This window comes from Xenopus laevis, chromosome 4L, assembly GCF_017654675.1.
Source record: "Xenopus laevis strain J_2021 chromosome 4L, Xenopus_laevis_v10.1, whole genome shotgun sequence".
NCBI classification, from domain to species: Eukaryota; Metazoa; Chordata; class Amphibia; order Anura; family Pipidae; genus Xenopus; species Xenopus laevis.
The window spans coordinates 78,918,748-78,944,515 of record NC_054377.1 but is presented as its reverse complement, the minus strand read 5'-3'; the positions used below and the strand labels follow the sequence as shown (position 1 = coordinate 78,944,515).

At 37.6% G+C, this 25,768-nt stretch overlaps 1 protein-coding gene across 1 annotated transcript in view; it reads left to right on the top strand.

Moving 5' to 3' along the window:
- The window catches only part of LOC108713528 (leptin receptor), a 49,915-nt gene extending 31,436 nt beyond the window's left edge, over positions 1–18,479 (top strand). Inside the window, exons 14-19 of the mRNA XM_041590378.1 lie at positions 255–471; positions 1,431–1,613; positions 2,473–2,568; positions 5,313–5,418; positions 15,903–15,978; positions 16,518–18,479. Coding sequence (XP_041446312.1) covers positions 255–471; positions 1,431–1,613; positions 2,473–2,568; positions 5,313–5,418; positions 15,903–15,978; positions 16,518–17,330 — 1,491 coding nt within the window. The 3' untranslated portion in view covers positions 17,331–18,479. The remainder of the gene's footprint in view (positions 1–254; positions 472–1,430; positions 1,614–2,472; positions 2,569–5,312; positions 5,419–15,902; positions 15,979–16,517) is intronic.
- The last annotated feature ends 7,289 nt before the right edge of the window (positions 18,480–25,768 follow it).

Sequence of the window (25,768 nt, the reverse complement as noted above, 5' to 3'; positions counted from 1 at the left end):
GAGTCTAGTTTCAGTTATGTCACAAAATGCACATTTCATGTGTTCAGTAAATAACTGTTTTCAGGACAGACAGAGGGTACTCTATATTTATAAATGAGACATATAAATATCTTAAATATAAATATAACTAGAATGTGTTATGTTGATAGGTTAAGGTTAAGATACACAGACAGATCTATTGTAGTCATTTTATTATACAGACACCTGACACAGGTTTACAAAATAGCTTTACGTATTTTATGCATTTATTTCAGCCACTACCGACACAACACTCCCTGTGTTCCATCCAAGGATATGAGGTTGTTCTTCAGAATTCTAAAAATGTTACCTGGTCGAAATATGTTGGAAACGCAACAAAGCATACTTTCACTTTATTGGATAGTGCTGTGACAGTTACACTTCTAGCTGTCAACTCCCTTGGATACTCTCTGACAAACAGCAAATTAACATTTTCCTCTGAAATGAGTGCAGGTAATGGGAAGGAGCTACTCACTATCTATGTGTATCTATTACAGTTATCCAGAATGCTTGGGACCTGGGGGTTTCCAGATAATGAGCCAAATTCAATTGTTCTATCCCTTTTAGAGGCAGATCCGATCCCCAGTATAGGCGATCTCATGGTGATTTTGCTCCCTGGCAAATCTCCTGCCTCTGAGCTTGTGTCCCTATGTTGGTGGCCTAGCCAATGCAGGGTACTTACCCAACTAACCTCTGTGTTAGAGCCTCTGGCTGCTAAGCTAACTATCCTAACCCTGTCTTTCACTCGAGTGATTATTTCAGGACAAACATAACTCTAGCTTTATAGAGTCATAAACACTGATAGGTGATGATTTGCAGTAGAATTCTTAGGTCTCAAAGTAGAGAGTTTGGAGAAGGGGTCCTGGTGCACCGCCCTGAACCTTCACCCGAGGGAGTGAATAACTGAATAGAAGAAATGAGCAGGCAATTCCAAAGACCAAACTTCCAGACAGACTGTCAAAAAGTATTTTTATTTCAGTGCACTAGGATGCAGCTTTACGTGTTTTGTATCAATAGGATTCTTAAGCATAGGCACCTCCCCAGGTCCAATCCTGTACCCCCTTCCTGCAGAGTGAGATCCCAGGGAAATATTTAACAATAACCATATTAGGTGTCCAAACTAGATGGGAGGGGGAGCCTACATAAAGGGATAATTTAATTAATATGGTCCCTATTTATAATTTGTGCCAAACCCAGAAACTTTGAGTGAACTACAGTGTTCTGCTCTTTACTTTATCAATACCCTATGTTGTCTGTCCCTTCTTGTCTGTTCTTTACTAACCTTTATTTCTGTCAGTATTCTCTTATTTGCATGTTGTGAGTATAATGCAAGAGAGACAGACATGTGGTCCCTGCTATACAGTAGTAAATATAATTATTTCAACTTAAACATGGCCTCTTTTTCTCTTAAGTTACATCCACAGAATCACTGAGAGTGTACTTTATAAACAACACTTGTGCAGTGGCAGTGTGGACTATGTTACCCAAAAGTGACCTGCCATTGGAATTTATTGTTGAATGGAAAAACCCTGGGAATGAAGGAAATGTGTTGTGGATGAATATCCCCGGAAACATGAGCAGGTGTTATATTGAAGGTAAGTGGTATACTTGTTCACATTAACTGCCAGCACCTACATTGGTTATATCAGAATGACTATGTTTTGACTGATAAGGATCAGTTTATAACCTCCACTATTACAACAAGAATATTCAGAAGGACATATATGCAATTTGTTCACACAGGTTGAAGACCAAATTTAACTAACACAACAGATCTGCTCTTGATCAAATGGCTGAGAAGTTCTAAACCAAAGTATGACCCAACACTTGCCTTACATTGGGTAAACTGGCTGGGATGTGATCCATTTTGGCCAATTTGGCTTTGGTGCAATTAAATTAGACGATCAGCTTGATTGATTATCAAAGATCATCATACACTCCAGTGGGAATTTGTGGTCAACTTTGGTGGAATTGATGGATGCTGCCAACCTTCCAAACTTTTTGTTATTAAACGAGTATACTGCAGTTTTAGTAAAAAAAATCCAGAGAGCAGATTAGTCAGGGATAAGGCTTCAATATTTGCAATATTATATAAGGCTTGAGACTAGTGTGTTTAGATATTGTCCTGTTCAAATCCATATTTGGCCTTGGTTTTGAGTCTATGCCAACACTGCATGCGATTTGCTATTCACAGTCAATGACCCACTTGCTCCCAGATGTTTGCTTAGCATAAATAAAGTAACCATGTAATGTACAATATTTACATGGGAAATCCCTGGCAAATAGCTCAAAACTGGATACAGTTTCTAGCATTTTGTACACTCATGTATAGCTACAGTATATACAATACATACTCTAATGAAGTGCATGTAGACATAGGAGCTCCATGTGACTCTAATACATCTAATCGTAGATGTGTGGGTTGTTTATTATCAATGTGCCTCTATTTTGCAGACAATTTTTTTGCCATTGAAAAATACCAGTTTAGTCTGTACCCAATATTTCCAGAAGGAGTTGGCGGTTCCAAAGTGATTAAAGGGTTCTCTACAGGTACTTGCATGCATTTCACACTGTTGTGTCTTTGGGAATTATGGTGGGGGCTTTGTTTTGTCTGTGTGTAGGACTCTACAACATAAAGACCAGTGGCAATTTATAATGGGACACCACCTTTGCCACTTTCACCAACTTATTATAGATTGATATCCCTTTAATGATCAGTTCTCCCCCATTAAGCCAATGTTTTTGTAATTGCCGTTCTGATTATTTTAACCTTAAAGGGGTTGTTCACCTTTAAATTAACTTCAGTTTGATATAGAGTGATATTTGAGACAATTTGCAATTGGTTTTCATTTTTTATTAATTGTGGTTTTTGAGTTATTTAAAGGAGAATTCAACCTGTAATAAAAAAAAACCCTCCCCTCTACCCTGGGTAGACCTCCCTCCCTCCTCCCCCAGCCTACCTGTGCCCCTGGGCCAATTCCACATATTTTTTACTCACCCCTCCTTGCAGATTCTGGCCTTGGAGTTCACGGCAGCCATCTTTTTCTTCTCTTGTAATCTTCGTGTCTTTGACAGCATTTTCGGCGCAGTTGGACTATATTTCCGGTCCCGAACAACTGCGCATGTGTCGAAAGCCATGAAATTTTGCTTTTTATTCAACAACTCTCCAAATTGCTATTTCAGCAATCGGGTTGCTAGGATCCAAATTACCCTAGCAACCATCCATTGATATGAATAAGACACTGGGATATGAATAGGAGAATGTCTAATAAGAAAGAGTAAGCAGTAACATTACATTTGTAGCCTTACAGCACATTTGTTTTTTAGATGGGGTCAGTGACCCCCGTTTGAAAGCTGGAAAGAGTCAGAAGAAAAAAGCAAATAATTCAAAAACGTTAAAAAATAAATAATGAAGATCAAATGAAAAGTTGCTTAGAATTGGCGATTCTATAACATACTAAAAGGTGAAGCACCCCTTTAAGTGGCCCAGCGTAGCAAGCATCCAGATCTAAGATGGCATCTAAGAGCTTTAGCACACAGGCAGATTCGGGGAGATTTAGTCGCCTGTCGACTAATCGCCTCTTATGCGGGGCGACAATCTCCCCGAATTGCCTTCCCCTGCCTTCCACCTGCTATAATGAGAAAACGCCAGGGCCAATGCACTGGCGGCGCTTCGTTTTGCCTCACGAGACAACATGGCGGCATCGGAAATCGAAGCGCCACCAGTGCATTGGCGCTGGCGTTTTCTCATTATAGCAGGGGGAAGGCAGTTCTGGGAGATTGCCACCCCGTGGAAGTTAGTCACCAGGTGACTAAATCTCCCCGAATCTGCCCGTGTGCTAGCTCCCTAATACTGTATTTGTCTGTGTGTTCCACTACTCAATGCAAATTGCTATCATTTAGTAGACACACAAGGCGTTTTTTCCACGGTATCTACACCAAGGGAGAAAGCACACATCTGCTTCCTTCTAACCCAAAATCATTGTGCCTTGACAGGCATTGCATTGAACAGACGAGGCGTGTTTAGGAGCGAAAATGTGAAAATATGCATTTTTACACCAAAATCCACCCCCTTATCATATAGACAGTATGATGTAGACATTCTGAGACAATTTGAGCTGGTCTTTCCTTAGTGTTTTTAAAATTATTTAGCATTTAGTTCAGCAGCTTTCCAGTATGGAATTTTAGCAGATATTTATTTGTTGCAGTCCGACTTACCCTAGCAAACATATAGTAGAGAATGAGAGATTGAAAGAGGAATAGGAGTGGGCCTGAAGAGAAAAATAATACAAAGTAACAATATTATTGTAGCTGTATGGAGTCATAGTTTTTTGGCTGCCAGGGTAAGTGACCCCTATATGAAAGCTGGAAAGTGGTGGGGCAAATATTTAGAACCTATGACATATAAAAAAGGAATCCTAACTGAAAAGTAATTAGTAATAATTAACATACAGGTGAAGTACCAGGGCTGAACTACACAATGCGTCTTCTTGAGATCCGACGCGCTGAGAGAAAGCGCATGCTAGGAGACGGATGCAGTGAATATAAAAGTAATAGAAATATCTGTCGGATGAAGACGCAACATGCAGCGTTGCATCTGACAGTCGTGTCTTGTCGGATGCACGCATCGACAAGGTCCGACATTTCTATTACTTACCTTAAATTCGCCCACATCCATCTCCTCGCATACACTTCCTCTCAGTGTGTCAGATCTCAAGAAGACTCACAGTGTGTGGTTCAGCTCTAATGCTTTGGCAAAGCACGGGAAACTGTTCCACAGTATTTTACATACATGTAAGAAAACAAATAGCAAAAGAATCCATGGGCCTAGTACACTAACAAATTTGCAATTTTATTTACTTGTGGATACCTTACATCATTTCTATTAAACTTCAATCATCTAATTGACTTAAGTGCTCAAGTGACTGCATTAGTCTTCTTGCTGTGTAATAATGATTTCACTGCCTAGTGACAAAATACTTAATAATAGCATTTCTAAAAAAAAGTAGCATTTCTAAAAGGGAACAGAAGAGAAAAATATACAGATAATTCTTGTTGCCTGTAAGTGCCATATTTTATGCTGGGGGCTGGCAATATGTCATCCATTTCTTCGCACCGATCCAAGGAAAATAAGAAATCTACAAGGGCATAGAGTTATCTATCTGTCTCTGCATTTCAATGGTTTATTTTCATTAAAACCATGTGCTGTTCATTATTCTTTAACCTAGTTGTTGCTGAATTAGAATTTCCTCTAGTTCAGCATAACCTGATTCAATTCCCTTTCTTCTCTACAGTGGAATTAACCGAAGCACCAAAGGATGCTGGCTTGTATGTTATACTACCCATCATTAGTTTTTTTGCCTTTTTGCTCATGGGAACAATACTAATATCCAATCAAAGGTATTTTATACATATCTTATTGTTTTATTCTATAGTGTTGGTGGTTCTATGTTCAGATTACCTGTTGGGATCAGTATTGCATGATAGAGACATGTATAATGCATACTCCCAAAGGTCCAGTTAGATTTTTATGATTAGTAGAACAATACCTCATTACATTAGTTTCACACAAGCAGCACCAGTATATTCTTTCTAACCATAAACTTCTTTAAGGGAACATATGCCTTTCACTTCTATCATGCATGCTAAATAATTAACGGTAGTATAGTTTTTAGTATATCTTTCAGATCCAGTTTCTCCAAACCCCACCCCCCTAAAAATCATCTCCTGCACCAACCCTTCTCATTAGCATAACCTGGTAATACCATACAATAGTTCGAAACAGCCCTAATCCATACCTTATGTCTCTTAGCTCCCACAGTAGCAGTAGCTCTTGTATACTATGGTGTGGCCCTCCTGCTGCCAGCTACAACTCCCTTCAACTTTAGATTAATCAAATTGTAATCAAAGCTGGAGGGTCAACTGCTAATGTATGACAATTAGCTCCTACCAAGGGCACATGCAGTTCATGTTCTGCGACAACTAGGGGCCCACCACTCACATGGAGGAACATTCTTTTTTTGTAAGTATCCAATATTATGTTTCAAAGGTGCATGCAATTCTTATATGTACTGCTGGATAATGAGAAAAAACAGGTTCCTCCATGTGAGCAGATGGCCCTCCATATCTTACAGAGTTAAAACTGCTTTTGTTCAAAGCTTGTCAGTTGTGACAGCTGTAGGGCCACTGTTGTGTTCACAGTGGAAGTTGTGCAGGACTCACCGGTTATACTTACAACTGGTTTATTAGAGCTCCAACATGGCTAACTTTGTACATGCATTTCAAGAAGGAAGTATGTCAAACCATAGAGAGCAAAAGAGAAAAAGAAGCTAGAAAACACATCAACTAGCAGAGAGAATACATAGCACTGGAAGAACATTTTGACCAGCAGCTCCCTCTAGTGGTACACAACACTCCTCCCCCCTAGCTGATGTAATCGTTCATCCACATTGGAGGCACCCTGTTGCACTGTGGCCGTTCATAACCAGAGGTCTGACCACAAGGGGCATTCTGGTTGGCGTTATCACAGTTCTCTATAGGAGCAGAGTCACTCTCTGGTGAAGTATTGATTTCTTAGTTCCTTGGCTGCATGGGGCTGCCACATTGTCTTGAAGTGAGCCACTGGGAAATATGGTGGGGCACTCCATGCTGTTCATTAAGGTAATGTCATTTGGCAGAACATGCCTCCTCAACTGATCCACATGACGGTGCCATTCTTGCCCATCCTTGCAATGTACCTTGTATGACACGGGTCCAGTAACTTCAGTTATTACTGCAGAGACCCACTTTGGACCAGTCCTGTAATTCCTGGCATGCATTGGATCATCAGAAGAAAATGTACATAAAGTCTTAGAGGACAGGGCTGAATCCAGGCTCTGCTGCTGTTTTCTCTCTGCAACCTCAGTTAGGTCTAGATTGAGACGATCAAGACAAGTTTTAAGGCGCCGTCCCATAAAAAGCTCAGCAGGACTGACACCTGTGGTTGGACATGGGGTAACATGCTGAGATAAAATAAATCGTGCAAGTCTTGTTGACCAGTCCTCATTTGTAAAAAAGTGCATACTTTGTGGTTTGCTCCAATCTTTCAGCTTGTCTATTTCTTTGAGGTTGACGTGGGGTAATAGTTACTGCCCTAATTATGTTGTTTTTCGCAAAGGTCTTAAACAATTCAGAAGTAAAATCAGTTCCATTGTCCGATACAATAACATCTGGTATTCCAAGTGTTGCAAACAACTGACGAAGGGTTGAAATTGTTACCGCTGATGTCTGGGATGACACTGGGATGACCTCTAACTATTTTAAGAAAGAGTCTACCACGAATCAGTATTGAGAGACAACGAACTCTTGGGTCTTTTCTCACAATTCACTCAGCTCCAGATTATAGGTAAAAAATCCATATACTTTATTTGAACATACAAAAGATTATAAACAGCGTCTGAGGTCTGACGCGTTTCGTGTTTGCACACTTCCTCAGAGACTTCCCATCACATTACCTAGAATTTAAACTTAACCACCCATTTTGCATATTTAAGCAATTAATTATACAATTAAAATACAACACATACCCCAATTCAATTAAATAGTTAAAAACAATTGATTAAACAAATATGTTCATATTTCATGTATAATTAATTTACTAGTTCAAAAAATATTTGATGTGTTTAACAATCTTTCATTTATCTGATATGAGGTGTTTATCACTCTTTAATCCTTTTACCATTTACAATCAAATTATACCATGATACTATCCACTGGAGACAATATATTAAATTACATCAATGTCATTTTGTTTCAAACTTTAAAAGTAGCAATTACAGTGAGGTGGATACAATTGTATACGAAAAAACAAGCGTGTGATACATAATGATAGTTTTAAAAGTAGCAACTGATGTCAAACACTGAGTTGAGACCTGCAGGCTGTCTAGTATGTAATTTGTAGATCCATTTAACTTCTGTTTTTAATAATTTTGCCTACAGGTTTCCACCCCTCGACCCTAGGCTAACCCTTTCTATCCCTTGTATTGATAACCGCTCGACCTCCCCTCCATTACACTCCCTGAAGTGCCTCGACACTGGGTTATTTTCATTCCTAGATTTAATGTTATTGAGATGCTGTCTTATCCTGTTCTTTAGGTTTCTCATAGTACACCCAACGTACTGTTTCTGACACTTCAGGCACGTTATTAGGTAAACAACCGATTTGGTGTTACAATTAATGTAACTCCCAATCCGATGCATCTCTATTGTCACAATGCACATGAATGTATCAGATACCCAAATTACTTACATCTGTAATACATCTGTGGAGCCACACCTAAACATTCCACGGTTATCCAGCCAAGTTTCAGGTCTGGGCTCCTTGATGAACAGGCTGGGTGCTAGTATCATGCCCAGGGTCAGGGCCATCCTTGCCACCACTTGTATGCCTGCCTCTAATAGTTGTTTAAATTGCTTATCCCCATAGAGTATTGGCAAATGTTTATTAATCACATTTTTAATTTTATCAAATTGCGCACTATATTTCATGCTTATTACTATTTTCTTTGAACCAATTCCGCTATGCATTATTTTATTATTCCAGCCCTTCCCATTTCTTATCATTTCATTATTTTGACTCGGTTCACTATTCCTTTCCATTTTACCCTTAATAAGTTCAGTCCTGTTTGAATCTAGTGCTGATTTAAAAGCCTTTTATAAGCCTTTAATACCATACCCCTTAATACTTTCATTTTCAATGCTGATAAAAAGGTCTAGGTATGCAATGTTCTTAGTGCTATAACAGCTAGTGAACCTAAGATTAAGGTTCTCATTATTGAGACTCCTAATGAACTCCTCAAACTATTTTTCACCCCCTGCCCATACAAACAGGATACGTGAGATAGTGGTGAACTCACACTTGGCACAGTAGGTGTTAATACACAGTTAATTAATCACAGTATGAGAAGGAATTACACCTTTACCCGGTCAATAGTCGAGGTGATCTGGTAGATGTATTTCAGGATATTGTAGAAAAGGATCTAATTAAATTATGGGATAAAAACCAGATAAAAACAGGGTACCCTATAATTCAGGAAACCTTAGATTGATCAAAAAAAGGCATTAAGGGAACTAAGTACCAATAGATCAATCACCATCAAACAGGCGGACTGAGGGGGAGGGTAGTGGTAGTGATGAATACAGTTGATTATGAATAAATTGTTTTTAACTATTTAATTGAATTGGGGTATGTGTTGTATTTTAATTGTATAATTAATTGGTTAAGTATGCAAAATGGGTGGTTAAGTTTAAATTCTGGGTAAAGTGACGGGAAATGAGGTCTCTGAGGAAATGTGCAAACACGAAACGCGTCAGACCTCAGGCGCTGTTTATAATCTTTTGTATGTTCAAATAAAGTAAATGGATTTTTTACCTATAATCTGGAGCTGTCTCTCAATACTGATTCGCTGACATTGTTCCCCCTAGTGACGAACTTGGGGCAGCAGCACTGGGTCATGATGGGCATGGGGTAAGAGCTGAAGTTTGTTTTATTCTACATACATGCGATAGATGGTCTGTGTGGGGAGTTAGTGGTGAGAATACTGACTCCATTCAATAAGCGTTTGGTTCGGGGCTTGGCACCCGGACAACTGCATACCAAGGGTGAGCGATACACAGACAGAAACTATAAGTAAGTGAAGGTTTCCTTCTTAACAGTCCCAATTCTAGTAATACAACTAATGATGCATGGTTCACACATGAAGAAATTCAAAAGAGACTTGAACATGTTAAGATTAACAAAGGTCCAGGGCCAGATGGTATTCATACCAGGGTAATTAGCAAGCTTAGCTCTGTGATTGCCAAACCTCTTTACTTAATTTTTCAGGATTCATTGAGATCTGGCATAGTGCCGAGAGACTGGCGAATTGCTAATGTGGTGCCTCTATTCAATAAAGGATCCCGTTCTCAGCCTCAAACTATAGGCCAGTTAGTCTGACGTCAGTGGTAGGAAAGCTTTTCGAAGGGTTAATAAAGGATAAGATACTGGACTTCATAGCAAATCATAATACTATGAGTTTGTGCCAGCATGGTTTTATGCGTAATAGATCTTGCCAGACTAACTTAATTTCTTTTTACGAGAATGTAAGTAGAGACCTCGATTCTGGGATGGCAGTGGATGTGATTTACTTAGACTTTGCTAAAGCATTTGATACAGTGCCACACAAAAGGTTACTGGTTAAATTAAGGAATGTTGGCCTGGAACATAGTATTTGTACCTGGATAGAGAACTGGCTAAAAGATAGACTACAAAGAGTGGTGGTAAATGGAACATTTTCTAATTGGACCAGTGTTGTTAGTGGAGTACCGCAGGGCTCTGTACTAGGTCCCTTGCTTTTCAACTTGTTTATTAATGACCTGGAGGGGGGCATTGAAAGTACTGTTTCTATTTTTGCAGATGATACTAAATTGTGCAGAACTATAGGTTCCATGCAGGATGCTGCCACTTTGCAGAGTGATTTGTCTAAACTGGAAAACTGGGCAGCAAACTGGAAAATGAGGTTCAATGTTGATAAATGCAAGGTTATGCACTTTGGCAAAAATAATATAAATGCAAGTTATACACTAAATGGCAATGTGTTGGGAGTTTCCTTAAATGAAAAGGATCTAGGGGTCTTTGTAGATAACACGTTGTCTAATTCTGGGCAGTGTCATTCTGTGGCTACTAAAGCAAATAAAGTTCTGTCTTGCATAAAAAAGGGCATTAACTCAAGGGATGAAAACATAATTATGCCTCTTTATAGGTCCCTGGTAAGGCCTCATCTGGAGTATGCAGTTCAGTTTTGGACTCCAGTCCTTAAGAGGGATATAAATGAGCTGGAGAGAGTGCAGAGACGTGCAACTAAATTGGTTAGAGGGACGGAAGACTTAAATTATGAGGGGAGACTGTCAAGGTTGGGGTTGTTTTCTCTGGAAAAAAGGCGCTTGCGAGGGGACATGATTACACTTTACAAGTACATTAGAGGACATTATAGACAAATGGCAGGGGACCTTTTTACCCATAAAGAGGATCACCGTACCAGAGGCCACCCCTTTAGACTAGAAGAAAAGAACTTTCATTTGAAGCAACGTAGAGGGTTCTTCACAATCAGGACAGTGAGGTTGTGGAATGCACTGCCGGGTGATGTTGTGATGGCTGATTCAGTTAATGCCTTTAAGAATGGCTTGGATGATTTTTTGGACAGACATAATATCAAAGGCTATTGTGATACTAAACTCTATAGTTAGTATAGGTATGGGTATATAGAATTTTAATTAAAAGTAGGGAGGGGTATGTGTATGGATGCTGGGTTTTCATTTGGAGGGGTTGAACTTGATGGACTTTGTCTTTTTTCAACCCAATTTAACTATGTAACTATGTAACTATAACTCTCAGCTTGTTTGATGAAATTTATGTATAACCCATAACCCATTACCCATATAATTAATTTACTGTAGTGGAATCCAAGAATAGCGCTGGGCATTTTGTCTCGAAAGAGTCTACCACTACAAGAAAGTTCTTCCCCTGGAATGGTCCAGCAAAATCAATATGAAGTCTAGACTAAGTTTTTTTTGTAATTTCCCAAGAAAAAAATGGTGTTGCAAGGAGGCTATGATAAGAGTTCTGGCAAGTATCACACAGATGTACAGCCTCTTCTATGTCTTTGTCAATTCTTGGCCACTAGACATAACTCCTTGCAAGAGCTTTTATGCGCACAATTCCTGGATGGGCTGCATGGAGCATGTCTGCTTCCCCATAATAAACACCCTTTATGTGCAGACAGTTCATGCTGATGGCTTGAATATGGTCTGAACTCTTCAGACAACTTTTCATTTTGCCATCCCCTCCACACCCAGTTGAGAACACAAGAAAGGATTGGATCCTTTGCAGTCACATGAGCAATCTCAGTAGCTTCCAGTGGAGAATCAGGTAGAGATTCCAGCATTAGTAATTCAAGTAAGTAAGAGGTAGCTAGAAAAATACATCAACTAGCAGAGAGAATACATACATAGCACTGAAAGAACATTTTGACCAGCAGCTCCCTCTACTGGTACACAACAGCCACCTAGTTTCAATAGTACATAAGGAGGTGGCCCACTGTGATTAAATCACAGTTTTCTCAATATAAGATTGAAGGTAGCTCTTGCTGGCAGCAGGTGGGCCACACCTATGGCCATACATGAGCTGCTGCTTTAATGGAGATAAGGTGGCCACAATCACTTTTCTGCGACCAATGGTCGTTAGTTTACAATACAGACATAGTTGAGCTGAATCATCAGATATACAGGTAGAAACATACCTCCCAACTGTCCCGTTTTTCACTGGACATTACCGATTTTGATGTCTCAGCCCGCAGTCTCGGATTGTTACAGAAATGTTCCTTGTTTCTCTTTGATCTCCTGCACCGAACAGCCAGAGGTTTTTGGCAGAGAGCTCAGAATATGCTACAGCTACACTGAGATACATTTGTAACAATCTAAGATAAGCAAATGTACAATTGTAATTATTTAGAATAAGCAAGTCTTTGGGGAAACTGTAAGCTTAAAGGGGTGGTTTAGTATGTTTAGAATGGCTAATTGAAAGCAACTTTCCAATTGGTCTTCGTTATTTATTTATTTTTAGACTTTTTGAATTGTTTGCCTTTTTCTTATGAATCTTTCCAACTTCCAAATGGGGGTCACTGACATCATCTAAAAAACAAATGCTCTGTAAGGCTACACATTTATTGTTATTACTACTTTTTGTTACTCAGCTTTCTATTCAGGTCCTCTACTATTCATATTCCAGGCTCCTATTTAAATCAATGCATGGTTGCTAGGGTAATTTGGACCTTAGCAACCAGATTGCATAAATAGCAATCTGGAGAGGTGCTTAATAAAAATCTAAATAACTCAAAAACCACAAATAATAAAAACCAATTGCAAATTATCTCAGAATATCACTCTCTACATCATATAAAAGTTAACTCAAAGGCGAACAACCCCTCTAAAGGGCAATTTCCCCTTCATGGGCAAAACTGTAATAATATATAAAACCTGACCCTACCAAATTTTATAAAATGTATGTAGTATTTAGGGGGTAATAGACAGAGGTAAGACTTGGACTGCGACTGCAGAGATCTGCTTGTCACTCACAGTTATGACCCTTTCCTTTGGGATAATGAATGGACACTAGTGATGGGCAAATCTGTCCAGTTTTGCTTTGCAGAAAAAGTTGCGAAACTCCAGAAAAATTAGCAAAACTGCCACATTGAAGTCAACGGGCATCAAAATAATTTTGACGCGCGACAATTTGGACACAAGTACATTTTTTTTACATACAACTCTTTTTGTACAAATGCATTTGTAAATTATATATTTGTTGCAGTGAATTTTCCACTACATATTTTCGGCTCCGGTTCGTGAAAACGGAGAGGGCAGAGAAATGCGAAAATTCATCGTGAATCCATGTCTGCCGAATACATTTGCCTATCACTAAAGGATACAACTAGCTTTCATTTTAGTCTAGGCACACAAGAGCTAAGATGATATAATAACATTTGTTAAAAGCTAAAACATTATTTAAACAATGTATTATCTGCCACTATACATTTAAAGGAACAGGAGGGGTTATTGCCCTGCACAGTGTGCAAACTGCAATAAAAGCCACATAGTTGCCCCCCCTTCCGCCCATATGGAGTGTCAGAAGGTGCAGCCCACATCGGGTCTCTGTCTTTGGGCAGGGATTTTTCATGAGAAAACTTGAGAACTTCAGGGTACTATTTTGCATCCCTTAATACTCTTGCATGTGCACCCCCTAGTGTCATAAATTACTCTTTATATGTCTCTATTATAGGAATTGTAAATATGCAAAACAAATTCATGTAAAAATGCTTAGAGTCCCTCTGTAAGCACTTTTGCAATTTATACATCAGATGGCTCTTTCTCTGCTCTTCTCTGAGCAAAGCAACATCAGATGGCTTTCTTCTTCTTCTGAGAGATTTGCCAACTGTGAAACTGGTAAGCAGAACTAATCAGCAGGTAGCATGGTGTAAAAACATAATCATTTCAAAACTAAGAATGAAAAATAAATGATATACATTTCAGAAATGCTTAGAAGAGTGATCTGCGCAACTTTACATCATACATACAACTTTAACCTTGGGTGTAAAACAACTCTTGACTTATCTTTCCTTATTAACTCTCCCCTGGTTTCATTACCCTCTAAATAGCAGGGACACCACATCCTTCCCTAACAGGAATGCAAATATCACAATAACAGTGGCTTTTGTACTGCACAAAAGGAATGCATCCATAAATTCCACTTTTTTATAAAGCCTAGTTATTCCAGCAGCAATGCACAAACATGAAGATCAGCACCATCATAATTTATTTATATAGCGCCGACAAGTTTTCCAGTGCTTTATAGTAGAAAGTTCAGTAAAGAGAATGCTATAGCATTGTGCGGTACTCTGGGCACTGTGTGTCAAACAGTCAAACTTGCCAATGACCAAGGCAGACAGGTGCCATATTGTAACTTTCTCTGCTGTAATTAACTCAACTTCCTTTGAACATATCCTAAAAATTTACATTTTAAGTACAAACATCCTGTACCTGCAGTTAGCATTAAATTGGGTACAGTATGTTGCTCCCAATGTAAAAGTGCTAACTGGGACATATCTTCTCTCCAAATAACTTGAGATTAAGTTAGCAGTTTGCATTTATATTCACCATAATATGTTTAGAGTAAGTACAGCCACCACATGTAAGTTATATGCAGACCATTACTGCCTTACTGTCTGGTGATCATTACTGAAAAAACCACACTAGAATGAATTATACAATTACCTGGAATAGGTTGTTGTAGGCTGAATTTTTCCTCCAAGTGATGTTGGTATTGGGGGGGTTACTCTAGCACATTCTCACATAACCTCAGCCCACCCGTGGTGTAACCCGGGACTGACAGTCACAATCCCTTTCATCATTCCCACTATCCTTTGGCTCTATCTTATTAGTTCTGACTGTTCAGAGGCAGCTCCAGCAACTTACATTAGGTTTCAGGCAACTAAATACCAGCATGCTTAAATACTTCTGACAATGATGAGAAAGGGAGCAGCTGTGGATCAGAGGTTAGTTAATCAGGGTTACCATACCTACTCTTCAAAGCCTAATTATGCATTCTAAATTAGCTTTAAAGGTGGCAATGTTTGTAAATGATGTGCATGTACTCATGTTCATAAACATATACTGCAAATGTGTAAATGATAAACACGGAAAATATGTATAACAAATACAGTAGATAAGCATTTGTGTTTGTTGCCATGTATAATGACTGCAGCCTTTTGGCAGGATCATCAGTATTTTTCATTAACCATAAATACATGATAATAATATCAGAAACTTTTTCCACAATTGACAGAAATCTTACAGTTTTGTAACTAATGTGCATTACTGGGATGAGACATAGTAAGATAAGCTGGCGACTCTGAACGAGTTTCAAGGGGCGAATAGGCAGCGCAAATCTGCCCATATATGGCCAACTTTAGATAAATCTATCTACAGTATCTATAAAACTACTTTATAAAATGAACACACCACATGAGACGCAGGTCTGGACTGGCAGTCAAAATAGGCCCTGGATTGTCACGTACATTGAGGCCCAAACAGCCCCCCCACCAGCCCATTAAATAGTAGATGTCTATGGCAATTTACAGCAGCCCCTCTGGCATTTGCCAGAACCCACAGATTGGCAGTCCGGGCCTGCGTGAGAGGCTTGTTTTGTGTTTAACAGAAATAAATTGGAAATGCATGGCTTAAATACAAGCTCTATTTACTTGTGTAGTGTGGTTTAATATACCATAATCAATTAACTATATTTCTGCATTTTTCAGGATGAAGCAAATATTTTGGAAAGATGTACCAAATCCAAAGCATTGCTCTTGGGCTCAGGGTGTCAATTTTGAAAAGGTTAGTTTCAACTTATGATATAGTCTATTTTCCCATCATTAAGCAGCCAACTGTTTTATGCTCCTTTCTTGCACTTGTGCACTCCCAACTGCTGTCAGTTATAAGACCAGTCTGCCCATAAAGTAGAAATTGATTCCAGGCCTCCTTCTAGAATTGCATATGTACATTACAGTATATTTCATTGTGTAAAATAAAGCTGTCCATACCCTTTAAGATTACAGAATAGAAAACACTTTACATGGAAATATATGTGCTTAATGCATAGCAGGAAAATATACATGGTTTTAAACTGAATATCTTATTTCCCAAATATACTTCTTTAGAATTACACAGAATTAAATATTATATGTCTTCCACTATATGTATTTTTATACCATTCAAATAAATTCTGCGTAAATACTTCCTTTACAAAATATTTAGATTTAGCCTATATCTGCATTTTTGATTCCACTTCTCCTCTTCTTTCCTCTCCTCTTGTATTAAAAAAAAATGCATGCACTAACATTTTTATTAAGAATAAGTAATTACTTTTTGTCCAGCCAGATACACTAGAAAACCTTTTCACGAAACATCACAAACACCTATCAAATGGTTCTCGATTCCTCTTTGAGCCTGAAGCCATTTTTGAAGGCTTGAGGATTGACAAGCAAGTACCAAATGAAATTATTGATAATATTCCGACAGCTATCAGTTTATTTACCCTATCTGAAGAACCTGACCATGACTCTGCTTGTGAGTCCAATCATTCTAACAGCGATTGTGTGTTTGAAAATGACCATCAGGAAATGGTATACAGCAGCATTTGCCAATCCAGTATTAAATATGCAACAATAATGGATAATGCCCAGCAGTGCAGGAAATATAGCAGTGAACGGAAAACCAGCCTCAGCTCTTTTGATGGTTGCCTTCTAGGAAATAGTTCTATGGTGATTGGGAATCATGATGTTGATGACAAGACATTGGTCTTTCTAGCTGGGCTACACACAAAACAGCCAGGCAAAATGTCTTGTAATTCTACTGTGTCTTCTGAAGGGTTTTGTGAGCCATTGGATCATGAAGAAAGCTTTTTGGATGCTGATGGCCTGGAAAGAAACCTGTACTACCTGGAATTTGGCTCAGTCCAACAATGTGGACAGCAAGAGTACTATTCAGAAAACCCCTTGGGGAAATTTCCCTTCCAAGAAAATATATCTTATAAGGAGATTACTTTTAGAAAAGACAAAGAAACAGAATTTATAGATAACTATGATATCAAGAATTCATTTAAGAAGGCTTTCTTGTGTTACATGCCACAGTTTCAGAAACATTCCATTACAATACCTGGGGAAATGGAAGCAAAAACCCATAATTGATGTACATGAAATATTGTTATCATCTAAGTGTACAGAAATACATAATGCATGCAAAAGAACTACTGTTTTAAATCTTTCTAAATCTAGAACTGTACAGCACATGACTGGAAAGCCACCAGTAAAATATGTTGGTCATTAAAGCCCTTGGAAAGGGATATTTCTTATTGAGAAACAACACCTCAGAATAGCTTTTATTTCTGTATCTGTTTGCATGCTGTGGTCACAAGCAGAAAGGTTATTTTTAGATATAATTTATGTATAACTTGCTTTACAGAGATTCATCTTGACATATATTCTCAGCCTGGTACTCCAGCACTGTGTTCTGTGTACAAATACCTGCAGGTGTTGAATTCAATTTTTGTTTGTTATGAGATAGAGTACTGATCATTTTGGGAAATATGTACAGTAACATTTGGAAATTTTGGAAGTCGTATGGGCTGGCTACTATTCAGCGTCAGGAATTTGTGGCCTGTGAATCCACTCTCTATGATGTCCTCTTTATGGACCAGTTGACACCTTGAGACATATCTAATAAAGAGTGAACACAGAGCTTGCCACAGTGCTAGAAATCTGAAAGTGTTGAAATGTCATTCTGGCAGACTGTGTTGAGCTCTAATTTCATTCTTTGATAAATATGCCCCTATATGTGTGAAATATACCAGTGGGGCTGCTTGACAATGGGAAACATATTGTAAAATCTATCATATCTGTCTATAGATCTAATCTTCCCTTATTGTATAACTGGGTTTTGTTTCATTTTTCCAGTGTGCTCTAAGTGGTCCAACACTATATTAAAAGTCAGAATTTAATGTGCCATAGACTTTTTTAATAACTTGCGATAGAAGGAATGCCAAAGCAGTGAGAACAGGTAAATATTTTGGTGCACATACATCCATGCTCTGTAAGCTGTTTCACAATGTTTAATAAAGACTAGCTGTAGAATGTTCACCAAATACAGACTAAATTGCTGATAATTTCCACTGCCATCCGAAAAAACAAACAAATACAAAAACTATTATAGAAGTGATACCTATATTGGCTAACAATAAAAATACATTGCAAGGTTTCGGAGCACCAAGGCCCCTTCTTCAGGCAAAATAGAAATGAAAGCTAGAAATACACAGCAAATATACTGTTTGATCAGTATTCATGGGCAATAAATTAGGAAGTTACAGATAGATAGAGATACAATCCACTCTAATTCATTGTATTATCTCTACAATTGATCTCTATCTATCCGTAACTTCCTAATTTATTGCCCATGAATACTGATCTAACAGTATATATCTGTGCCAACATATTTTGCAATGCTGTACAGATAGATGGTGTATACATTGAAAATACAGATTACATACAAATATACAACCAACAACTACTACAAACCTAGAATGAGTTCCATATGACACAACACTATTCCAATACAAGCAATGAAATAAGAAATTGCTTCAACTGCCATATTGATGCATTTACATGAACACTAACTGAATCTAGCTGTACAGCAAAAACTATCTTTAAAAATGTCAAGCAATCCTATTGCATACAGTTTGCCTTGGTTGATGCTGCTTACTATTGCAACAAAGCTAGCAAACGTGGACAGTTATGGCAAATGAGAACTGTTAGCTTAGTTATGTCAATACTGGGAATTTCATCATAATTTACTGCAGCAGTGTTGACAAAAAGACAACTAACCATCAAATGGACACTGGGACCTTGCAGTTTGCTTCATTGCAAGCTGTAAATATGACACAGGTATTTATGGATATAAATACCTGTGGATATAAATACCTTTTTTGACAGTAAGGCTAGAATTTGCATATGTTTCTGAGATAATACTCAGATAATATGGATATGAATACGGTGATAATATGGATATCTTTCAGAGATTAAGACCTCCAAGCCTTGAATAGCAATTAGTCCATACATACAAATGGTCAGGGCTTTATTTTAACTGAAGGCATATATGAGACCATAGTTTGGCATATATGAGACCATCGTTTGACCTGTTATCCAGAACCCGTCATCCAGAAAGTTCTGAATTACATAAAGGCCTTATTCCATAGACTCCCTTTTATCCAAATAATCCAAATTTTTAAAAATTATTCACTTTTTTTTAGTAATAATAAAACAGTAGCTTGTACTTGACCCAAAATAATATACAATTAATCCTTATAGGAAGCAAAACCAGCCTTTTGGGTTTATTTAATATTTACACGATTTTCTAGTGGACTTGAAATCTGAAGATCCAAATTACAGAAAGATCCATTGTCCGGAAAAACCCCAGGTCTGGAGAATTCTGGATAATAGGTCCCATACCTGTATATAGGTTTATGCATTATTATATAATTATTTAGAGTCAAATGTATCCTTTATGCCACCATGGACCACACACTAACTCATCTAGTCAGCACGCAAGCATAAAACTAACTACATACATTGGTTAAACTATAGCTTGAATAAAGATACAAGTTTTGGACAGCCAAAAACATGTTTGTGTGCCTGTAAAAAACTTTGACCACACAGTTATAAAGTAAAAAAGTGCAGACCCATGGCTAATTGGCAAGACAAGCGCTCATTGGGGAGGAAAGGGGTGGAGCAGATAAAAATGCAATGCATTTTGTTACCAAATTAAAACAAACTTACATAATTACGTACTTAATATTGTGTATCCTATTACTGAAGCAAGCAACAATACAGTTAAAATTGTTCAATTAAAATTAAAAGTTCAACCTGTAGTTTACAATGTCTGGTTTGAAGGGTCACCAAGGTTTTTTTGACAGCAAGGCTAGCATTTGCTTATGTTTCTGTGATAATACTCCTCTTTTAATTTTCCAGTCAATTATACAAATTAGCTCCTGGATGCTAGGTGTGTTACTTTAGCAACAAGATACCAGTTCATTTGCCAAACAGATGAACTGTTGGAACGCTCAGTGCGTTTGGTTATTAAAGCTGAGCTGAACCCTTATTGTTTTTGTTCTAGAGATAAAATGGCATATGCCTCAGTACAATAGACGATTATATAAAATAGGTTCCACATAAAGACATTTTTTTGCATAAAACTACAATTATGCCCTTGTGTTTTCTGCTATCATTTACAATATGTCAACCATTTCATTTTCTGGCCTCCTGCTTTAAAACAGTAGGCTTATTTGTCATTGTAATCATTACAGGTATGTGCTAAATTACTGTCTAACAGATGAAGAATTAGTCATACTGATCATTTTGATTATCCGCCTACAAACCTGACAACTGAAATTTTTACTATTATTAACCGTTTCTTTTACCTGAAATAGAACCTGCATAGAAACAGTATGCATAAAACTTGACCTACATTACCTGTTGATGCTTTTTTACAGTTACTTTACAGAGGCAGAAAAGCTTTGTGCAGATCCAAGATGGTCACTGAAATTAGAAGACACATTATAAAATACAGTTGTGTTACAAATCGAAATGTCTTAGCCCTTTATAAATAGAAACAAAAGAGTTCACAGTGATTGGGTGATGCTGTATTATATGTTGGTTTTATGGTATCATTTGGTGCCATATATCTACATATGGGAATGTATATTTGTGTGTTCATGCTAGGGGTGTGTCAGTATTGTTGCTAGAAGGGTTCTGTGTATTACATATAAGATCAAGGGAATAACAGCAGGGGCAGCAAGCAAATAAGCAGTGATCAAGTGCAAATAGAATATTTGTCTTTGATTGTGTGATATCTAATCATTAATCTGGAAACTTGCACAGATATTAAAAACACATAAAGGGACAGATTTATCAAAATGTGAGAAACCCAGAAACCCAGAATCCTTTGAGAAAGATTTGGCCGAATACCGAACTGAATCCTAATTTGTATATGCACATTAGATGCATGAAGGGTAGAATGTGGTTAAAACATTTTTATTTCCTTGTTTGTGTGACGAAAAGTCATGTGATTTTAAGGGCACGAATCCTGGATTCGGTGCAGCCCTAAAAAAATACTCATACACTTTTTGTAGAAATATATTTATCAAACGGTGAACTATAACTTTCACCGACTAATAAATGCCTATGGAGGAATTGCTTGTAGCAGCTTGTAGGGGTCAGGCAAAACAGTTCTGCAGACGAGACATGAGGCATAGGTTGACCACAGAAATTCTCAGGCACAACTTCCTTTCTGAAGGAGCAATAAAGCAAAGTTTCACCAGATCTGTAGTTTTCAAAGAACACAAAAGTCCACTCTGCTGTCACTAGGCACTTTCTCTGGAGTTCCAGTGGCAGAGGTGACGGGCGAATTTGTCCCATTTTGCTTTGCCTGAAAAAATTTTCAAAAACGGCCTAAAATTTGCGAAGTTCATTGTAGTAAATGGGCGTCAAAATTATTTGGATGTGCAGAAATCTGCCATGAATTTGCACTTGCCGAATTTGTTCGCCCATCGATAAGCTTGACACAAAATTCAGTCTTTTTCCTCACCACTTCTCCAAGCTCACTGAACTTTCTAGGCTCCCCTGATGACTAATTGGCCAGAGTACTTTCCAACCATTCTCCAGGGTCCCAACCTGTCTTACCCTGGAGACTTAAAGGAGCCAATACCTCAACCTAGGTGCTATATACCTGCTATCATATACTCAATTCCCACTGGGACAAACCTCTTTGTCACATGCCCTAAAATAATTAATCTGGTCTATTAATTTCTAGCAATCAATTATTCATTTCAGCATGTATATAATTATTAATTGGTCAGAAACGGCATGGGCCCACTACAATTCCATCAAGTAGTTGGACTGAATAGCCCACAAATACACTGAATAGCTATCCACTTGTATGGCCAAAATGCACTAGTATACAACCAGTCGAAATAATTCATCGGATATCCTTGGATAAAGACAGCTATATTAAAAATGTAAAATGTATCATCAGGCCTTTATGGACAGTTTTGGTTACAAAGTTGGGCATAATGGGTCTGGTTGTGTCATGGGACAGCAATAGACTAGAGCAAAGCCCAAGAGTCTTTTATTTTCTCAGTCTCCCTCTCAATGTACAACCTCAGGCATAAAACACTGAGGGGGAAAATTTTTTATAATACAAAAGTTTCAGTGAGTTATATTGCACCATTAATTATTAGGTGGGGGCCAAATAGGCTGTGACAGATGCATACAGAAAAAGACAACAGGTTCTCTGTATTCACTTATTATCAATATATACATATAGGACATATGTATATACGTATATAAGTAATTTTTGGGCATTAAAAATGCCCTCCCCTTTAAAAAGACAGGAATTGTTTGTCCATATATTCTAATATATCCAAGCTTGCCAAGTGCTACTATGATACTTTGACAAAGTTGGCCAGCTTGTATACTGTATATTGCAATATATATGGACAAACAACCCCTGCTTTGTTTAAAGGGGAGGGCATTTTTAATTAGCATAATGTACATATGCACAAAAATGTCTTATTGTCCCATATATATTGATAATGGGTGAGTGCTGGCGACCTCTTGCCTTTGTCTAGATATATATTTATATACATATATTCTTACTATATATGCCACTACATCAGTTAAGTATATTGCTCATAAACCTTAAATACATGAGCATGTTGACATTTCTGTCATGTACAGTATGTAACAATGAACTTAAGAATTGCAAATGATTCATTTTGTCATATAGCTGAATCATAAATGAATCATACCAGTAATGTAATTACATGTTGCTGTTTTTGAATGTTTAAAAGGGCCAGTGTGAGAAGTGTTTTCTAACAAAAGTGAAGCAGGTCCCTGTAACAAAATGAGCAAATAAGCCTTTTGCATTTTTTTTATTAGAGCTACAATTGAATCCAATAGTATCAATATTACAAGAAGAGTAGAAGCACATTATTTCCCCCCAGGCTATACTTACAGAAAAAAGAGGGCAATGCTTCCTTTGCCACAGTGGGTTGAAGTGGCATGATGCTTCCAAAGTACTGCAGCCTGTTGAAACATCATACCATCTCCATGTCAGCACATCTGGATACAAAATAGATAATAGTATATCAAGTACACAAAGGCTCAAACAGCTCTGCACAGGCCTAGCTGAAAGCACCAGTCTATGGCATCTTACAATAACCCCTCTAACATTTGCCAGCGTTCCCAGATTGCCCCAGTATGACTGACACAACTAGCTCTCCACACAGAAGAACCTAAAGCAGTGTCTAAAGCAATGTTGCAGTGTCATCTGTGATAAGTGCCGCTGAGATAGAGGGACTTGGGGGCACAGAGAGAATCTACCTCTCCTAGAAATCATTGATCCCTATTCTAGGTCAGAGCTGCTTCTGTAATAAGGTGAAATGAGAACTTTGTCTTAGTCAGAATTTAATATATTTTAACAAAAATGTAGTCACTTTACTGTATAGAGCACTCTCAGCACTAATGATAATTCCCCTTCTCCACAGGGATAGAGTGGGTTTGCTACCTTTAGATTTTAGAAATGAGCTTCATTTACATGAAGTGGACAGCTCTGATTCCTTTTACTGACTATTAGAGCATAAAACTGTGGCCATGCTAAAAGTATGACAAAATTGTAAAATTGCTTTTGTTTTGAAATTATCAAAAACAATTCAATGCATTTGTATAACAATAATTATTTCCAGTGAGCATAAAAGCCTTAAAGTGAAGGCCAAAAAGAAGTTTGAGGTAACTGCAATGCAGCAGTGAATATAATGCATAGAAACTTCACTTGCAAAACTTTTATTATAACATTCCACAACGCACATAAGTCAATGAATGCAAGATTACTGAAGAACAGGTACACAAAAATGGATAGCTAAGTGCCTATGATTACGTATCTTTTGATACGAAACGCGTTAGGACGCTACTTTTAACATGATGGAATAAAGCTACTACTTTTAACCTCAATTGTCACGGCTGCAGGAGTGCGTGCATATTTATTTTCGAGTACTGAAGAACAGGGACTAATAATCCATCTCACATTGTAATATCTCTTTTACAAATCCCTGTGTGTGTCTAAGGGGTTCAATGCTTAGATTGGTAGAGTAGTTAAAAAAACATGCAACACCAAAGTTCCATGGCAATAAGTAGTTTATAGTGAAGAAATGGATATACTGTTAGAACCAGTAAAAGACAAAGTAGGAACATAAAAAGAACCAGTCAATATCCAACTATAGAAAAGCAAGGGGTTTGACAGAATGCATTTATTAGGAATGAAAAGGTCAATAGGCACTTTTCCTGGTACCCATGGAAAGACTGTATAACTCCAGGAAGATATTGCACTTAAAATATAGGATTGCCTTTAAATAGAATATAATGGTAATGTAGTGGATAATAATACTGGATAATACTGGAGTATATTTTTATTATGTACTGAAACATTGCTGGAGATGAAGGTGTCTCTTATTATTTGCTTGCTGGGTATTTTCACTAAAAATGAAAACTTAAGTCTATGCTGTGAAATTGTTGTCCTCTAGGAACTGGCACCTCAATTATTATTACCCGTTGATGATCTATGATTTGAGGTCAAATTGTTGACTCACTGATTGATTCCTCAAACATAGATCAACCCACAAGGACAACTCAATAAGTACATTTCATATTTATTGCATATGTGACATCCATAAACTTTAAAGTAAACCCAGTTAATTATTGAACACTCCATATTTTAGTTCAGTGACCTTATATCACATCATCATTTATTGATATAGTGCCAGCAAATTACGAAGCACTTTACATTAATATACACAGTAATTTTACTATAGGATAATTTGTTTTAATTAACAAGCAGGTGTAGTTAGTTCCGGTTTATCAACTGCAGGAACACTAGTGAAACCAAAATTTTTATTGGCTTCCATAACATTTTTTAACATGTGAAAGGAGATATAAATATTTTGATCTCAATTTTTTTCGCAGAAATGGCTCTTTCATATAGTTTAATGGTCAGTTACTACAAGTATCTGACCTGTTATCCAGAATGCTCAGGACCTGGGTTTCTGGATAAAGAGCCTTTCCATAATTTGGATCTCCATATCAAATTGTTCTGACTCCAATAAGGATTAATTATATTATAGCTGGGATCAAGTACAAAGTACTGCTAAAAGGAAATCAATTTAAACAGTTTGAATTATTTGCTTATAATGGAGTCTATGGGAGATGGCTTCCCATAGTTCTTTCTGGATAACAGTTTTACAGATAATGGATCCCATATCTTTACTTATTACCTATTGTATCCTTTGCACCCTATACAGCTTGTAATTCGATGTGATGAGTGGCAGAAAGGATATTATAATTATATAAACATTTAGCACTATTAGAAATTGGAACTGATGGAACTCGTCAAGAAAGAAACAATATGTAAAAAGTAGGTCTGCACCAAATCCACTATTTTGGGATTTGGCTAATCCCGAATCCTGAACTGAAACCGCATCCAAGTCCTTAAAATCAAGTGACTTTTTGTCACACAAACATGGAAG